The sequence below is a fragment of the Syzygium oleosum genome, unplaced genomic scaffold (assembly GCF_021117445.2).
Source record: "Syzygium oleosum isolate NSW1041296 unplaced genomic scaffold, Sole_v2.1 Sole_v2.02, whole genome shotgun sequence".
Taxonomy (NCBI): Eukaryota; Viridiplantae; Streptophyta; class Magnoliopsida; order Myrtales; family Myrtaceae; genus Syzygium; species Syzygium oleosum.
The window spans coordinates 22,543,706-22,561,872 of record NW_026607486.1 but is presented as its reverse complement, the minus strand read 5'-3'; the positions used below and the strand labels follow the sequence as shown (position 1 = coordinate 22,561,872).

At 40.8% G+C, this 18,167-nt stretch overlaps 3 protein-coding genes across 17 annotated transcripts; 1 reads left to right on the top strand and 2 right to left on the bottom strand.

Annotated features, from left to right (window-relative positions):
- Positions 1–793: 793 nt before the first annotated feature.
- Positions 794–3,244, bottom strand: LOC115684841 (uncharacterized). Its single transcript, XM_030609741.2, has 6 exons — positions 3,054–3,244; positions 2,822–2,895; positions 2,685–2,716; positions 2,338–2,579; positions 1,229–1,465; positions 794–1,132 (listed from the first exon to the last, which is right to left on the bottom strand). Exons 2-6 carry the CDS (start codon positions 2,872–2,874, stop codon positions 1,124–1,126), a joined length of 573 nt encoding a protein of 190 aa, XP_030465601.1. The 5' UTR covers positions 2,875–2,895; positions 3,054–3,244; the 3' UTR covers positions 794–1,123.
- A 202-nt stretch (positions 3,245–3,446) lies between these two features.
- LOC115684838 (pentatricopeptide repeat-containing protein At4g28010) lies at positions 3,447–9,559 on the top strand. Of its 11 annotated transcripts, none has more exons than XM_056303712.1 (5): positions 3,447–5,756; positions 6,257–6,401; positions 6,526–6,601; positions 7,006–7,442; positions 8,181–8,497. In XM_056303712.1, the coding sequence occupies exon 1, from the start codon at positions 3,538–3,540 to the stop codon at positions 5,707–5,709; it is 2,172 nt and encodes a 723-aa protein (XP_056159687.1). In that variant the 5' UTR covers positions 3,447–3,537; the 3' UTR covers positions 5,710–5,756; positions 6,257–6,401; positions 6,526–6,601; positions 7,006–7,442; positions 8,181–8,497. The 11 variants fall into 11 exon arrangements, with proteins under 11 accessions (XP_056159687.1, XP_056159691.1, XP_056159685.1 ...); XM_056303716.1 differs by lacking the exon at positions 8,181–8,497 and adding an exon at positions 7,832–8,132; XM_056303710.1 differs by lacking the exon at positions 8,181–8,497 and adding an exon at positions 7,698–7,725.
- Positions 9,560–9,605: 46 nt separating this feature from the next.
- Positions 9,606–18,080, bottom strand: LOC115684836 (uncharacterized). Of its 5 annotated transcripts, none has more exons than XM_056303678.1 (14): positions 17,946–18,080; positions 17,774–17,842; positions 17,508–17,678; positions 16,168–16,956; positions 15,940–16,027; positions 15,796–15,863; positions 14,289–15,351; positions 13,901–14,190; positions 13,125–13,231; positions 12,154–12,304; positions 11,212–11,364; positions 10,751–10,913; positions 10,318–10,379; positions 9,606–10,063 (listed from the first exon to the last, which is right to left on the bottom strand). In XM_056303678.1, exons 1-12 carry the CDS (start codon positions 17,982–17,984, stop codon positions 10,830–10,832), a joined length of 3,072 nt encoding a protein of 1,023 aa, XP_056159653.1. In that variant the 5' UTR covers positions 17,985–18,080; the 3' UTR covers positions 9,606–10,063; positions 10,318–10,379; positions 10,751–10,829. The 5 variants fall into 5 exon arrangements, with proteins under 5 accessions (XP_056159653.1, XP_030465581.1, XP_056159657.1 ...); XM_030609721.2 differs by having other exon boundaries at positions 10,751–10,901; XM_056303682.1 differs by having other exon boundaries at positions 15,949–16,027.
- Positions 18,081–18,167: the final 87 nt, after the last annotated feature.

Genomic DNA, 18,167 nt, shown 5'->3' with positions numbered 1-18,167 from the left:
TATATTTTCACAGTTCTTGATCATGCAGTGTGTACTCTGGGGAGCTGGTAAGGCTGCAATTCTCGTGACCTAAGCATAATAATTCCCAACCAAGAGCAAAAGTAGTTTAAAAATTTTCCTTAAGAAATCTGGCTGGATAGGAATCCATTCCTATCAGCGGTTTGCGTTAAGAAATTCAGTGTTAGCATGCATGTAATGTAATCTCGTATATTTCAATAAGTTTTGAAATATTGAAAGCTGCTATTTTCATAATGATATTGAAATCTACTATTTTTATGACAGCGACTTATAACTATTTTTGTTGGCGGTTAATTTATAACGATATTGTAATGTTTAATAACGGTTTAATAATGATTTTGTAACGGTCTTAACTGTTATTAATGTGCAACGGATTTCTGACGCTTTTCAATTAAATGCAAGAATTTAATGATGGAAAACGGCTCTCTCTTTCTTTTACCTACACATTGTTACTCCGAGCATAATTGAAGAGTGATAGATAAATATATATCAAAACAAGAATATATTTTTTTTCTAGTTACATATCTTTCCTTTTGTTGGTGGGTTATACACACATCGCCATTTATGTTCCTTCTATTATTCTGTACGGAATAAAGAAGAAAATCCGTCTTACAACCAAGTTTCCTATGCTAAGGGATAAAATTATCCTTAAGGACAGTGCTTGCACGCCTCATTTCTCATCTTTTTCAACAGACTTCCAACAATTCTTATTTTTCATGTTATTTAATATTTTTCCAACATATAATGCTTACACAGACATGCTGAACCAATCAACTAATCAAAGAGTTCTCAGTTTAAAGAAATTAGCAGAGCAAAACCCATCCCTGGGGTCCTCTTCAACCTATCGTAGCAGCATATTTAAAGTCCAAGAGACGATTATAGCAATAGGTCTTTCCTATATCAACAATAACAGGCCTCAATTCGGACTAAACACAAAGTGGCATGATGCCTGAGGAAAACTACAAGATTCAAGAGCACAGGCCAGAGAGTCTGGTAGGAGTACCCTAAATTATCTTCAAGATATAGGCGCCAATGGGTTGACATGATTTGAAGAGTCTCGCTAGTGTCGCGAGTGATTGATCTGGAACCTTTCTGCCAAAGTTCCTTAACTTTTCTGCAACAGGAAAGAGTACCAAGAGTTAACCAATGAGGGTAGCATGGAAGGAGAAGGCATTCAAATATCGGGTATGTCAGAAGAAAGCGGTCTCACCTGCATGGGAAGATAGAGTTTGAATTCCGGCGGAAGTTCCTCTTCAGAGTAAAGGCGGTCCGAGAAATAGATTCTCCGGATACGGCAGTTTGCATGTACCTGCACTCTCAATGTCTCGACATAGTTGGTTCCATATGCTCTTCTGGTGAGGTCAGCGAGATTCAACTGGATCTGATTCCATCCTTCATCCATCTTCAATGGCATTGTGCAAATATACGGCTTTACTCGAGTCACAGCCTGCAATTCAAGAATGAAAAGGTTACACGCATGCCAATCCTCTAGTGAACATAGCCAATATAAAACTCAATGGAGGAGAGCAGGTTATCAGATGCAATGCCAATTCTTCGAGTGCATATAACTCCTGATACTCAATGGAGGAAAGAGGGTTATTCCATACGCAGCAACAAATTATCGGGTATGTTTTTAATTAAAGAGTGCGTATTGCGACTAGTACATCAACATCAATAGAAGGATGCCATTATAGTAAAGAATGATACGGTGCATCTAGAATATCATCAAAGCGAAAAGAAAAAAAAAATCTGCATCTATATAAATACACAACTAGTGTCAGGTTGCTCAACAATTTTGCGTTCATGTGGGGACAAAGGGCTTCAGGCCACAACATCTCAGTCAGCCACTTCTTGTCCAGCTGATTCAGTAGATAAATGTATATGGAATCAACCTTCCAATCTCGACTGATAATATATCTACAAAATCCCTCAGTTTCAGAAATCAAAAGGCATCAAGCCAACCACTGGCTCTAGAGCTCATATGAAACAAGATCCTGAACAGGCGGCTCAAAACTACTGACAACTGAGAGATCCCTCGCCACTTGATTAACAACACATCATGAGATTTTAGGATACATGATTATGTTTTTGCAAGACTCTTTTCCTCGAGTATGGTGATTATAACTATTGCGGAACCGATTCAAACAGCAGAACCATCAATTTCTAAATGCCAAATATGGAATCTCTCTCCAAACCAAAGGACCGCTATAACCATATCGCAGGATGTGCCTAACCATTCCACTTATAGGGCCACTAAAATCAATCAACAACTTGTCCAAACCAAAATATCAGCCTGACAATATGGGTAAACTTACACACTTGAAAATTAGAAGCACGGAAGCGCCGCCTCACGTTCTTGTCGTCCAGCACTTGAATCTCAAAGGTAAAGTACTTCTTCAGATTCTTCACAATCACAACCAAGAATGGCAGTTTAATACCAAGCGTTGCAGCCGGATCCGGAGGGCACGTGATGTATGCGGATTGAACATTCGAGCCGACAATCTCGAGGACATTCGACTGAATGTCTTCATCTTGCAGTCGTTTTACGTGACCATTAACAACTGCGAAAAATCGGCATTAATAGTATCATCCATGATCTAGCCAAGAAAGGACATGCCAAGCGGCATCAAAACACTATCCGCTGTCCAAAGCAGAAATCAACTTACCTTCTTTATCCCAAATCTGTAAGGGCTTGCTCCTGCAAAAGAAACCAAAGATTGCGAACAGCTTCAGCACAGGAGCAAGAACAAATGGCAAACAAAAAAGACTGAGAAATCAAGATGCCAAAGCCGAAAGGAAGTACCCGAGGCTGTACAATATGGATAAGAACCCGGATTGGAAAGTGTTCTTGAACATTTCGCGGCGTTGATCCTCAACCTGCAGGTGCAAGAACGGGTAAACACACAGAACAAGCACGAGACAATCAGAACGCAACTCCGAAAGGCACGTCCCGAGCTAAGAGGCAAGAAATTCAAGATGGCGTCGCCCTCTGATCTTGACGACGCATCAAGCGAAGAATCAATGGACTTTCTCACCAGAAAAACTGTTTCGTCGAAGATAAAATTGCAAGCTTTGTCGCGGGATTCGATTTGCCACTGCAGATCGCTATCAAATTGGAATACCCAGTTGAACGGTAGGTGATTTGGGGCAGAACCGAAACACAAGAATTCAATCGCAGTGGAGATAGGTATCGTCACGTACCTCTTTCTTCTTCTTCCTCTGTCCAGAAATCCCACGACTTCGCCGGCGGCAGTAACCCGTCAAACTCGTGAGCTCTATTGGGCTGGGTTCAATGGAAGTTCAGCCCAAAGATAACTGGAGAAATGCTTCTGGTGGACCTGTCCAATGGAGGAATTCGCAGGCCCAACGATCTTGCACGGCCCAAGACTCTTCTCCTTCTTCTTCTTCTTCTTCTTCTTCTTCTTCTTCTGCAACTAGTTTTTCCATCTGTTCCTACATCCTTCATGAATTCTATGTGAATACTCCGCGCTCAACAAGACGGACAGTGACCTGCATGCAATGACCACTTCACTTTCTGCTTCTCCGTTCAGGCTCAACCGCCAATCTGAGCTCGCGCGCGTTTCGTGGAGGCTCTTCTCGTCGGCGCCGCCAATTGCTCCTCAAACCGACATAGAGCCTCGATTGAGATCACTCTGCGAGAGGCCCAATGCCCGGTTTGCGGAGGCCGCCTCGCTCCTCCACCTCGCAATCGATTCGGGTTCGCCTCCTTCCAGCTCGACCTGCAGCTACCTCGTCGATGCCCTGGTAAAGTCCAAGAACTACGATTTGGTGCTGGCGGTGTACGCGAAGATGGCGAATTTTGACATTCCTCCATATTTCAAGACGCTGAGAGGTGTAGTGGAGTCTTTTGTAGACGCGGGTAGGCTGGGGCTTGCGTGCGGGGTGGTGGGGTTGATTCTGAAGCGTGGGTATAACGTGAATGTGTTCGTTATGAATGTTATATTGAATGGACTGTGTAGAAAAGGCGAGGTGCAGGGCGCAGTCGAGTTGTTTCGCAGAATGGAAATTAACGGTGTGAAGCCGGATGCTTATAGTTATAATACACTGGTGAATGGACTGTGCAAGGCCAAGAAAGTTGAAGAAGCTCGGCTTTTGTTGGTTGAGATGAAGAGGTTGAACTGTTGCCCGAATTCGGTGACGTACGCCACTCTGATGGATGGTCTTTGTAAGGAAGGTAGACCGGAAGAGGCGTTGGAGATAATGGCGGATATGAGGGAGAATGGTCTGGATGCGGATGTTTTCGTATACGGAGCTCTTATGAATGGATTCATTCGAGTGGGGAAGTTTGATCGAGGAAGAGAACTTTTCTACGAGATGTTGGAGAAAGGGATTTCTCCAAATGTGGTCACTTTCGGTTGTTTAGTGCATGGTCTTTCTAAGATGGGTAAGTGGGAGGAAGCCATAGACGTATTAGATGCTATGGCAGAACGTGGGAGTTTTCCTGATGTTTTTATTTACACGAGTTTGATTGATAGCCTTTTCAAAGAGGGGAAAGTGAAAAAGGCTTTGGGGATGTTTGATTTAATGGTAAAGAAAGGTCAGCAGCCAAGTTCCATTACATATAATGTCGTAATTCATGGAATGTGCAAGGAAGGTCTGATTAGAGATGCTTTTGAAGTTTTTGAAACTATGAGAACGAAAGGTGAAAAGCCTGATGTCAATACCTATAATTCACTGCTGATGGGACTTTGCAATAAGGGCAGGGTTGATGAGGCATTGCATCTTTTCAATCTTATGGTGAAAGACAAGGACTATGCCAAGCCGGATATCATGACATTTAACATGATAATGCACGGACTTTGCAAAGAAGGACGTGTAGCTGAGGCCGAGAACATATATAGGAAGATGGTTGCAAGGGGGAGTATTGGTAATATAGTTACTCTTAACACTTTGCTCGGTGGGTATCTAAGTAAAGGAAATATAAAGCAGGCTATGGAAGTCTGGAAAAGAATCATTGAGTTGGGATTTGTGCCAAATTCAAGCACTTATAGCATCATGATAAATGCATTTTGCAAAACAGGCATGGTGAGCATGGCAAAGGGACTATTGAACAAAATGAGAGCTTGCAAGCCTGGTCCTACCTTGTCTGACTGTAATACAGTGCTGGGCCTTCTGTGCCAAGAGGATCAGTTGGAGCAAGCAAGGGCGTTATATAAAGATATAATAGAAAATGGTGAACCAGATCTGGTCACATTCAATACTATGATCGATGTAACCTTCAAAGCAAGAGACTTTCAAGCTGCCAAAGATTTACTCAAAGAAATGCTTAACCTGGGCTTGGCTCCTGATATCTTCACCTTTTCTACACTGATAAACAGGTTGTCAAAAGCTGGACTGCTGGATGAAGCGAAAGAAATCTATGATAGGATGATCTCTGTAGGCTATGCATCTGACTGTATTGTGTATGATTCCTTGTTGAAAGGCTTTAGTTCAAATGGTGACGCCAAAGGAGTCATAAGTTTGCTGCATCAGATGTCTGATTTGGATGTTGTTCTAGACAAAAAAATTATAGCTACCGTTGTTTCTTGCCTATGTCAGAATTCAAGTAATCTTGACGTCAATGACCTACCAAATTTTTCTGAATCAAAATCAAGTATGGGCATGACATGCAAGGACCTTTTGTCCAAACTTGGCAAGTCTCACCCTGATCTTCAAATAAGCTCTGTATAAATCTTTGGCTCACTCATACCGTACGTTGCTCCCATATTCTTTCCTATGTAAGTTGTTTTTTTGAGATTCTTATAAGCTTGTTTATGCATTATAGTTATTCTCATATTAAGGGGAGTGCCTCTTTGGTCTCGCACCTTCTTAATCTGAATTTCAAGACACTCATCAAATTAACTGAAATTTTATCGTAGATCAATGATTTGAGTTTAGTTCCACATATTCATATGTTTGTCAGTTATCAAAATTCATTACATCTCACATTAATGCAAGTGTTTTTCTCCTTTTCTACGAGAGTAGTATTATTTTTTCAATAGTTGAGAAAGAAAAGGCAATGGCACACGGCTCGCATGTCCATCATTGTGGGCACACAGGCTAGTACATGTTTTATCTCTGTCTACACAGTCACACATGCCTGGAGCACACACACATGTAGGTCTGTAAATGTGTATATGCATGAACATATTATAATTGCTTTTAACATGTGTGATTTATGAGGTAATGACATTTGTTTCTGGAATTTTTTAAAGGGCATTTGTTTTCAAATCTTCAGGGGATCAATGAAATGGTCTACTTCAGCCCAGTGCCATGAGAAGTCTCTTTTTAATGAAGAAGAGAAGATTTGATTGCTCCTCTTAATCTTTCTTCTATAATGGGTTTTTCTCTATTGTGGCACCTGATGGCATAGGGATGAGATGGTCGTTCTGATCTCTAAACTTAACTGTTGCTAATAACTCGATTTTTACCTTTCTCTGCATGCCTTTTAAGGAATGACTTTCCATTCATGTCTATGAGCTAATAGCATGTTTTATACTTGGCCAGGAGAATCTTTGTTGCTAATGAAGAGGAGGCCTAAAGCACATATGGGTTGATTAATCTTGATATGATGGGGATGCAGGTGAGGTTCTGGCTGGGATCTTCAAACTAAGGTCACGTGGGTTTTTAGGACATTTCTTCACTCTCCCATGATCTAAAGAATTGGTGCTTTGGCCAAAAAAAATTAATAATAATAAAGAAAATGAATTGGTGCTTGCCTTTTTATTCATTCACTTTTGCTACAAGTATCTACTATGGTTGGCCCAGGCTGGTGTCTGTTTTTCACCTCATTGAATCATTGTAATGTTGAAACATTCTGTCTTTGTTTGAAAGAGAAAAAGGTTCCACTGACAATTATGGAATACTTATTCCAAGGGAGTTTAGAAAGATTGTGGCAGATTCATATTGCATTGTGACGTATCTTAATGAAATGGGTTGTATGCTTCTGGCGTTCTTCTAACTATTGGTGGGCAATTTCTTCTGCAGAGCTGTTTTGAGAATAGCTGTCATCTTGCTGCATCCGCTGCTAAATTCTTCTGGAAAGAGATTCTAATGGGCCATAGTTTCCTCATATATTGAAGAAGTCCCGATCTTTGGTTGTATTACCAGTGGGGGCTGTACAGGACAGTTGAAACACTTCTCCAAATTACTTGGATAAGTGTCAGATTGTATAGTCATGAATCCCATTCACACTTCAAGATTGGTCCTTTAGATTGTACCTGGTAAATGTCATAAAAGTTAGTACACCCCGCAGGAAGTCCCAACTGGGATGGGATGGACATCATCCTCATCCATGTGCATGCCTATGTGCCAACGCACTAATTCACTGACTCAAGCTGAACGGGGTAGCATGCAAGCTTGGGGGTTCTGGAAATCTTCGTCTCAGTTGTTTCAGCAGAACTGGAACAAGAGCATTGTGACAGGTATGTCGTGATTTTAGAATGTTGAATAATAGGTGGTTGTGCTTTGTTATGTGTTTTTATGGGATGTTCCCTGTTTGATGTTTGGATAGTCCTATATCCCATAAGTGTACGGCAAGAACAAAAGTCCAAGTATAGGTGCTGTGCTTTTATATCTTCTGTATACTTTCAAATTGACCTGGTTGAGACAGTTAGAGACTTGATTGATACAGCTGGTTAAAGCTGAAATCATTTGGACATTAATTGGTGCACAGGCAGGTCCCAAAAATGACAAGATTTCAGAGGATCCGACTGCTTCATCTTCAGTGGTTCATGTGCTTTCTCCTGCTGGATCAAACTCTCTCTCTCTCTCAGGTCATATGCCAAGAATTTGCTGATTTTCATTGCGGTAGGATAATCTGACAAGTTATCAACAAACGAATATGAGTCGGAGGCTTATTTTGTAGTACGAAACTCCCAAATATCTTTGTGCTTTCTCATCGAGATTGTACGGCGCACCGGAGTGTAGAGCTAGGCTGACGACCTGAACTCGAAGAGGAAGAGTAAATTTGAGAAGGAAAAAGGAGCACCTCCTCGTGTATGAATTCTGTCTGTCTTGAACGGTCATCACTCATAATTTGTTTCTGCTTCTTTCTTTGATGTAAAATGCCCGGAAATATTCTTCAGATTCATTGCACTGGATGTTCACCTACCCATGCAAATCTCTCTCTCTCTCTCTCTCTCTCTCTCTCCTCATTGCAGATGCTTGTGCATCTGGGAATGCATTGAAGTGTGCACGTTTATCATGGGCAGACGGAAAAGGGTGTTAAACCCTCTTATCTTTATCTAGTAAGCTATAAGGAATCAAAGTGATAACAATAAACAAATTCTTTAGGCGATATTTGAGTGCCCAGAAAGTGTCCTCAACTAAAGCCTTAGCAACAAGTCAACGGTGAACAGCAAACTGACATCCCCTCCATGAAACCAAGAACCGTGTCTTCCCGAGTTCAAACGTGCATCCCACACTCCTCGCTCTTCATATACTCCATCCAACCAACTCATACCAACCTCCAAGGGCCACAATGCCGGTCGGAACCGCCCGCCCCTCTTCCCGAACTCCTAATACAAGAAATCCCTTCATTGAATCACTGCAACCACAATCTCCCAAACCATCATCTATGCCGTCGCTGCCTCCACCCCGCTCACCACGAATAGTCTCCGCCACGCCACGAATAGTCTCTGCCACGCCTCGAATAGTCTCACCCTCATCCAACCATGTATCGCCCATTAGATCACCTCCTATAACCCTCGAGCAACCATCAAACAAGAAAAGCCGCTCAAAATCTTCCAAGATCTTCCGCCGCTTCCGTTCGGTATTCAAGTCATTTCCAATCATCAACCCCACGTGTAAAATCCCAGTTTCTCTTCACGGAAGCCGTGCACCCGAGGCGCACCTCCATGGAGGGACACGCATGACCGGTACCCTTTTCGGGCACCGTAAGACACGGATTAATCTTGCCATCCAACAAAACCCAAGGAGCGTTCCAATCCTCGTACTCGAGCTTGCAATGCCAACAGGGAAGCTTCTTCAGGATATGGGAACGGGTCTCACGAGGATAGCATTAGAGTGCGAAAAACAACCATCTGATAAGACAAAGCTAATCGACGAGCCAATATGGACGATGTATTGCCAAGGCCGGAAAGTGGGTTACGCTGTGAAGAGGGAGCCATCCGAAGATGATCTGAGCATCATGCAGACATTGCATGCGGTTTCAATGGGAGCTGGGGTGCTTCCAACCGAGGTGCTGGCTCCCCCGGATGGCGAGCTGACCTACATGAGAGCACAATTTGAGCGAGTGGTCGGTTCTAAGGATTCCGAAACGCTTTACATGATGAATCCTGATGGCAATAATGGACCAGAACTTAGCATCTTCTTTGTCAGGATATAAGTGCTTGCGAGAGTCTATGGACCTTAAAAGTAGATGGAAAATGTCGTCTTCTTTATTTTAGTCAGTTTGGTGTAAGTTGTGATATAGATACATGGCCAACATTAGTTGTATAGAGCAAAGGGGAGGCAGAAATAACTGCAATTACTGTTCAATCATTTCCAGTCAAATACCTCGCTTTTGAAATTTATATAAGATTTGAGCCATTCTTCACGTTCCGAAGCCTGAATAGCCATTGCAATGAAATGAAGAATTTATCAACAAATATACATTACTTGACTCGTAGGTAGCTCAATCATTGTAATTGGCTCCCGTTTATTCTCAATTCTCTGTACATTAGTTATCGTATTAGCAGTAACTCATTCACATGAAAAACGTGTCACTTGTTGCTAGAAATGTAAAGCCAAACAAAGAGTTAATTTGGCTCATCTTCCAGAATTACAAGCGGCTGAGTTTTCGAGTTCTAATCCAGACTCAGACAGAGTAGTGATCCCGTGAACACACCTTAGCCGTTTCTTTTCAGAAGGTGCTTGAACAAGCGGAAGAGCATCACTGTGAAAAAGGACCTGCAATCATTCTGCTTAATCAAACATGCATAGGAGTCCAACCCTGCTAATGCTTAGAATTGAATGGCTAAACCACTAGTCAATAGAAAGTGATCCACGCCATCTGGTAGACTACATGTACGACCTGCAAAATCTGCATTTCATCGAAGAGCAATTAGCAGCAAAATACCAACTTATGCTGATGTCAGTCGCAACCATGTTTTTAGATTGCGCATCTGACTAAGTCTACTAATGAAGTACCCCTTGCTCTACTGGATTCACATATAGCTGAATTCAAGAATCCAGTGGAATTGACAGAGGGAAAAGTAAGAACCAGTTCATGTTTCAGAGTGGTTTGAAAACTAATACTACCAAGATAAGTAAAGTCACCGGGATGGAGGGAAATACCATGCAAGCACAAGGGGAACCTTGTAAAGTCTGAATCAGTCTTGTGCCGATGTGCAATTCATCTGCAAATGAGTCAGTAACATATAAAGATGCCTTCAAATGGTATTGAAGAATAAAAGGAAGATAGATAATTGCACCCTCAGCAGAAAATGATCTTTAGCTCCAGAATGATGTACCAATTTTTCTTTTCCAAGAGAAAGCACAATGGCAACTCTGGCTTAAGTGTTTCATTTATAACTGTTGCAGATTGCAATCATAAAAGCCACTAGCTTCTTTTAGAAGCTAAATTTTTTGAAAAAACATGACATTTCTTTACTTCACACAAAACTCACTCTTGTATTTAGATTACACTGCAAACAACTGAAAGAAGCATGAGATGGGACATGTAATAACTTCAAGAAATAAAAGTTATGACCTAAACGTACTAAATTACCTTATTGTCTGCCAAAGACGACAAACATCATTTTCCTTGGCCCAATCAATTAAACTAGTAGTTTTGTCACCTCCAAAACCTAGGTTTGGTTTTGTTCCAATACATAGAGCAGCTTCCCTGCATATAAACTCTCTATTATCCAGCTCATTGTCTGCATTAAGAGCTGGTGTCAATGTGAGAGCCCAAAACAAGAAAAAAGAAAAGAAGTAAATGGAAATATCCAGTATACAAGTCTTGCCATATCGCAATTGCTGGATGTCCAGCATGGAGTTTTGTTTCAAATAAGTACTCAGCTTTCTAATAAAGAAAAAGTACTCAGCTTCGTAGCATAGCAATACACCTGTATGAGGAGGCTATCTTTACTTTTAGATACTGGAAGTGAGAATGATCCATCTCTAAGAATCCTCAGGATATACAATAGAAATCAGAATTATATAACTGATTAGAAAGAGAATGCTAACCATTATTGGTATCTTTCTCTCCAAAGCACACTGCCTCAAGTGACGAGATGGCCTACTCTCATATTCTGTCACAATAATTCCCATGGATACCTTTCCATTATGAAGACAACAGACCAACTGTTCAAGGGTCTTGTATGCCACCCCACCTCCATGCTGTGCAACAAGAGGGCACAGTCAAACCCACAATTCATCATTCAGAAAATGAGCGCGAAGAATCAGAGTATTTGACCAAGCAATAAAGAAGATCATGCAGCAACACTGCATGAAGTCAGCTGCTATTTGGGAAAAGTACAACTATCACTTGTAAAGGTCCAATGCTAGCATCCTAATTATTCTGTACAACAAAAAGAGAGAATGAGAAAACCTAGGCGGAAAATTCAATCATTTAAAACTTCATCCACCCTCGTGGAAGGAAGGTGCCATCTTTATGTGAGTAGGCTTCGAAAGCCCTTGTTAGCATCATAGTGATTAATACATAACTTACCCGTAGGAAGGTCAAAGGGATGCTGCATCTTAACTATATGGGACTTAGTAAGTAGGTTAGAAATCATATCGCACAAGATGGCTGAAATTCCACGAAACTTTAGAATTGTAGTCTAGCATAGTTATCAAATATTGCGGCTCATAGTCCTGGTAAAGTGACAGGATACATGACAGGACCAAACACAAGGTGTGAATGATAGGCTTAGTTTATCTGTATGTCTTCACAAGCTAATTACACTTCCGCAGGCAACTACCTAGAGGCTGTAGACCTGTCCAACCCTAGAAAATTCCATCTCTCTTGGTGAGTTTCTTTGCCACTTAAAGCTAGGAAGAAGCCAAAATACATGTCTTTTCCCCTCTCTTATTTAAAAAGAGGGATATATAATGCTGTTATGTAACTACACAAAATATCTGAGCTTTTAACATCAAAAGTACTTATAAACTAGAGGAGTACGTTACCCTGATTACTTCAGAAAATTTGTTACAAAAACTTTTCTTTCCATGTAACATTATCCCTACTTGCCCAAAGATAGATCCGCTGCTAGAGTGTGGCAATGACTTTCCAATACAGATAAACATTGCATCAGCTTGATTTGATATGATCATATATCTGTAGAAAAAAGAGTAGAGAGAGAGAGAGAGAGAGATGTCTCCAATTCAATCAGTCAGACTAAGATGATTAATGGGCTAATTGGAAAATGAAGCTACACTAAAGAAAGAAGGGAAGAGCAGGCAACTGTTGATTAAGACTTCTTTTGGTCATACTATACTGTGGCTCTTTATCCAGATTGATTGTACTTAGTAATGGCACACAAGACAATTGTATGTGAGTTTACAGGAATACTGCGGCTCTTTATCCAGATTGATTGTACTTAGTAATGGCACACAAGACAATTGTATGTGAGTTTACAGGTTGAAGAAATACAAAAAGTCACCAATCATAAGAGTTATAACATAAATGAATAAAGTTTTGAAAATTGTTCATGGAAAAGAAAGGAGCAGATTTGGAGACATATCAGGCTTAAAATTTTCACAGTCAAAGATGACAATCTACAAAGACAAATTGATGTTGATGTAATCTCCAAAACTGAAAGGAGCAGCTGATATTTAATCATTTATGACAAATGACAGAGATTTCGATAAAGCAATACAATTTCCTATCCTACAGTAGAAAAGGCCTAAAAAGACATGGCACATGTTTTGAAGAAAGATCGAGCACTTGGATATTGTGAAGATCTCCTTCAGGACAAAGTGTAACGACCTAAAAGATCCATATAACCAACTAAGTTCAGTGGGAAAATGTTTGGTCATTGCTGTTGTGCTAGCAAGCACATAAAAATGTGTACCATCACTATAAATCTCACACATACAAATAGAATAGAGAAAGACAGGAGAATCAGTGCCATTACTGTGCCAAATGAGCAACTTACTTATCAGGTAACATGAGAGAACCTGCACCGATTGAATCAGTAACCCAGGTGACTTTAACAATAAAGGCACGTATTGCACATCCATACAAGAACTTGGCCGTCTTCAACTGAGAAAAACATGAATTTGTTGAATAATCAAAATACCATGTCAGACATACTTCCACCAAAACAGAGCTCCGCTTAATTTCACAGCATCAAAAGGCATCATCTATTTTTAAACGATTTAGCAAGCATAAAGGAAGATCTGCTTGATCTAGAATTAGTGCACATTACGTTTATCGACAGAATTGCAGACAGAAATATAATTACAACCTCAAAGTCACAAAATAATATTGCAACAGCGAATCAAGATCCTAGTCTTGTAAATTAAGTGCCCTACAAATACATAATGAGAATGTATACTTCCTGTATGCATTGGCTTATCTTTAAGTAAGATGCGGCTTTACCTTAAAGAACAATATTGACATAGATTCAGAATCTGCACCTCAAATCAAATCAATCAACAAAATACACACACAATTGACACTTGACAAAAAAACTTTTTTGCAAACTTAGAAAATAATTTTCCATGTAAGCATCCAAATCATCATATTAAACGGCTAACTAAAGGCCTTTGTGCCACATCAGCAATTTCCCTCTCTGAAGTCAAATTAAAAACTTGAGGTAAATTAGGTACTTAATTCAAAATGAATGAAAGTTCAGATACATGCAATGTGATCAGCTCCTCTAGAAAATAAAGAATTAGATTAGCCAAGTTAATTCTTAAAGAAAAAGACCTTTCTCGGAGATATGACAAAAGGCCGCTTCTTGGAAACAACTTTTGAACTTCTCTTCCCCCTTAAATTCATGGGCGGAATATCCAGGAGGACCTCGCCTCCTTGTTTCTGAATCAACCTCTCAATTTCCTTTTCTTTGTGGGTTGAAAACCCAGTAAGCAAGAATTCCATCTTGTGAAAAATTAGTGGCTGCTCAGCCATGAAACTAGTGCGATGTTTTGTACCTTGACTTTGACAGTCTAACCAAGAGTTGCAGTATCTCGACCTTTTCGATGATCTGGTGGTTGAGCCTGTCGGTGCCAACAGAACACATACTCATTAGATGGCTTAAAGGTTAATTAAAGCGGTGAATAGAAATAACTTAAATGCTCATCATAGAAGGTCTTACAAGTTTGGTGCAAGAGTCCGTTCATACTCTTATCCACCTGAAGCTGGACATCAACTTCTGATGAGAAAGTCACTCGTTTTCTATCTGGAACATGACTATTTTTGCATTGGTGAATGTTAACTGCATTTTGTGGTAATATGATCTGTTTGAGATTGCTTATTCGAAAACGTTCCCCTGCAAGATGCTGGGAATCCAATATATGTCGCCATTTTCTATCATCTGTTATCAGAGGCAATTTTCTTTTTCCCGGCAAATGAACCTGCAATGCTGCTGCATCCTTTGCAGGTTGAGCAGAAATACTCCTATGGAATGCCACTTTCTCAGCTGGATGTTTAGTGACTGGAACATGTTCCTCACCACAACCCATAGCAGGGATATCATGTCCGGATTTTGGTGATTTCAGTCCTACAGAATTTTTCCAACCATAGTTTTGAGTGAAATTAGTATCAGGATATGAGGATGTGATTTCCCTGTTGCATTTCGAGAATAACAATAACTTAGAGCGCTCATGTCCATTCTCCAACTTTGCTTCATTGCTTGATAAGATTACACTATAAGTCTTTAAAGAGGATAGCTGTCTTCTTGCTAATGTCCGGAAACCTTCTTTAGGTTCAGAGGTAACAACTGCACTCTGATTGTCAGCCTTAAATTTTGGGTCACAGGTTTTACTAGGGCTTGCCAACCCAAGTTCTGAAGCCAGGTCATTGAATTTCTCACCAACAATCTCAATGCAATTCTGACTAGGTTCTTGATGTAATCCATGGTTTTCTGTGGAAATACTGCAAGGAACAAAGGAACAAAGAGGATCTGCTGAAGATAAACTTGAAGACTTCACAATTTCTTGAGAGAAAGTTATGCCCTCGTTGACTTCGTCGCATGAACCTTCAAAAGCCATATTTAACTGTGAAGCTTTCTGGGTACTGATTCCAATCTGCACAACAGAATTTTCATCGGGCGCAATATCTGCTGATTCTGAGAGAAAGCTTGTCTCATGAACAAAGAACTTGGCAATGCTTCTAGTTCTCGTGCTTTTCTCTTTCAACTCCACAGGAGCTTCTATGTCCTTAAAAAGTTTTTTGGACAAGACAACAAACAAAGGAGATAAGGCATCCTGTCAGTGAACTGATCGGAAAATTTTACAGAACCAAGAGCTAGTATGATAAGAACAACAAAGAGAATGAACAAATTCACAGAGGAAAAGAAACAAAGATTAATATCTGTTGAAAACTTTCAAACTAGATGAGTGAACATGGACATCATCAAGAGATAGTTAGGGAAGAACCGGAAGCTAAGAGTTAATGCTAGGTTTAAGAAGCACTAATGAGAAAGGCAAAATATGTTTCTTCAAATCAGTCGGGTTACAAAGGAGGACGAACACCACAATGCCCGTTGTGGCAATGTACATTGACACAACCTTTGGTCATTTGGGAGGTGATGAAGCAGTGACAAAGTACAGATTGCATGCATCTCCTATCAAAAGCCCAGTGAACACGAAAATTTATACTACCTTCGTGGACCAACCACCTAACCAGCGGCTCCGAAATCTTTCTTCAGTTAGATCTTGTCTATATTCTCCTGCAGGTACAGCAGCATAAGTGAGCTAGTTTAAGATAAGGTTAGAGGGTCATGGAAAGAGGAGACACAAGCTCACCAGTATTACCATGACACTGAGAGAGATTGTTAACAAATGATTCTGCTTGTCGCTCACATAAGGCATTCTCCACCATGCCAGAACCAACCTTCCACATGGAATAGCATTTCGGTCATCTAGCGATGCAAATTAGAAGATTGAACCATCTCTTTATTCTCTTTAAAGACGATAATCGAAGGTTTCAGAAGTTGAAGTAAATAAAACAGAGGGAGAAAAATGACACCTTACCTTTTCCACGGTTAAAACAAATGATTCTTTCAGAGCTGACTGATGCAGCATAGTGTCAACATGACTTGCCACATCGAAGGTGGGTGAACCCCGATCTTTATCACCAAAAGTGCTTTTTCTGCACTCATGTTGGGTGTATTCTAATAAAGAGTTGCTTTCTGGTTGTTTATCAAGAGCTAAAACGTCACGAGCATGATTCTGTGCATTCATCTTACCGAAATCAATTCTCGTCTCCTCTCTTGGGGAACTATTGTCACAATGAATTTGAGATAATGGAGTTTCTTTGACTTGAGAAATGTCAAAATCACTCATACCTCGCTCATTATAGTCAATGAAAGACAGCCCTACATCTTTAAAAGCATCTAACATAGCAATATCATCCAGGTCTATATCCTCATCAGTCCTCTTGATCACAGAATCAGACACCTCTTCCGATCCCTTTAAGCGTGCTTCCTTCACCCGAAGTGCAACCTCCACAACAGCTGCTGCAGGTAGAGATTCTAAAGCTGATTCATTCTCTACCAATTCATGTATGACCATAGCTTCAGATGCAGCAATTGAGAGTTCAACTGTCGCATTAAGATCTGCATCCTTGAGATGTCTTCTCAAGTTCTCTCCATACTCTCTTGCTCTAACCTTCTCAACAGGTTGAGATGCAACTTCAACTCGTTGAATCTGCATACCTTTTGAAGACTGAAGCACTGCCCGAGATGTGTTAGATACTTGTTTTTCGGTAAACTGTGACTGTGTGCCACTATTGTAGGAGAAACGTAAGTGAAAATGAAGCACCTGCAAGGTAGAAAACATACTTTATTTAGAATACCTTACACATACATGTATCAAACGAAAACACATGAAAATTAAAAAAACTGAGAAAATACTGGCATAATTGGTAAATTCATTAATGCAAATTGGAATTATCTCCATAAGTAGTGCAACGGAAACCTTGGCTCCTCTCTATTGACATCTGTCAATAACCCATACAATCAAGAACCATCATCTGTGTGACTGTGTCCAAACGCATATTCCTCAAGGTGAACACTTAAATCGAAAAATTAGACTAATGACATACAGAATAAGTTCTTGTCTCCCAGCCCATAGAGAAAAAGTGTCGAGTTGTGGAATGATTACAGACTTGCATACAAACTCAGAGAAATTCCGTGCCTGAGCAACATAATTGGTCAATGACACGGCGAAATTCTTCCCTCTCGCGCGAGCACGTAGGCCAGTAACTAGGTCAGACTAACAGTTAGAAATAAATAAATAAATAAAAATGGAAATTGGGGGCTCCATCGCAACCGAGTTTTACTTCTAACTAGTTAAAGAATGAGCGAACTCACTTTCCCAGGAGACCGAGCATAGCTCATCGGCGAACAATCTTCCCCCGACAAGAACGGCGAACCATCTTCCCCCGACAAGAATAGACGGCAACCGGTGTATCCACCTTCGCCCTTCGACGACAGCTCCAAGCACTCGTCTTCACCGACGTTTTCTCGTAAAGGCGCCGCGTCCTGTTTACAAGAACGATTCAACTGATATTTCGCTCGATTGGTCGAGGAATTATAGCGGAAACGAAAAACGAGGGCGCTCGGATCATCGAACAGACCTCTGACGGTTGCTCCGCCGGACTTTCCGATTGATCTTGCTGCAGCCAATCCGGTAGCCAAGCAAGATCCTGCAATCGAAACCGAAGGAACGATCGACCGATCAGATTGTAACGAATCGAAGAATCAGCGCAACGGGAAAAAGACGAATCCAGAGGAGAGACGAGCTGCTACCTCGGAGAACTGAGGATGGCGAAACCCTAGACTTGCCATCGAGCTGCGGCAACTGTTCTGCAGAGACGAATCGAAGCAGAAGCAGGAACGAGAGAGAGACAGGAACGAGAGAGAGAGAGTTGGCGCCAAACGGACTTGTTCCCTCCTTAGTTCCCACCATTGTGCACGTATAAAGTATTTTCTTTTTCTTTTAATTTCGCTCGGTTCGTTTAAAATTAGAGA

Coding starts and splice junctions, on each gene's coding strand:
- LOC115684841 (XM_030609741.2), bottom strand. CDS start 2,874: ATGTTCAAGAACACTTTCCAATCCGGGTTCTTATCCATATTGTACAGC. Junction 2,717..2,821: donor TCCATATTGTACAGCCTCGG/GTACTTCCTTTC, acceptor TTTCTTTTGCAG/GAGCAAGCCCTTACAGATTT. Junction 2,580..2,684: donor ACAGATTTGGGATAAAGAAG/GTAAGTTGATTT, acceptor GATTTTTCGCAG/TTGTTAATGGTCACGTAAAA.
- LOC115684838 (XM_056303712.1), top strand. CDS start 3,538: ATGACCACTTCACTTTCTGCTTCTCCGTTCAGGCTCAACCGCCAATCT.
- LOC115684836 (XM_056303678.1), bottom strand. CDS start 17,984: ATGGCAAGTCTAGGGTTTCGCCATCCTCAGTTCTCCGAG. Junction 17,679..17,773: donor CGGCGGAGCAACCGTCAGAG/GTCTGTTCGATG, acceptor TCTTGTAAACAG/GACGCGGCGCCTTTACGAGA. Junction 16,028..16,167: donor TTGTTTTAACCGTGGAAAAG/GTAAGGTGTCAT, acceptor TCCATGTGGAAG/GTTGGTTCTGGCATGGTGGA.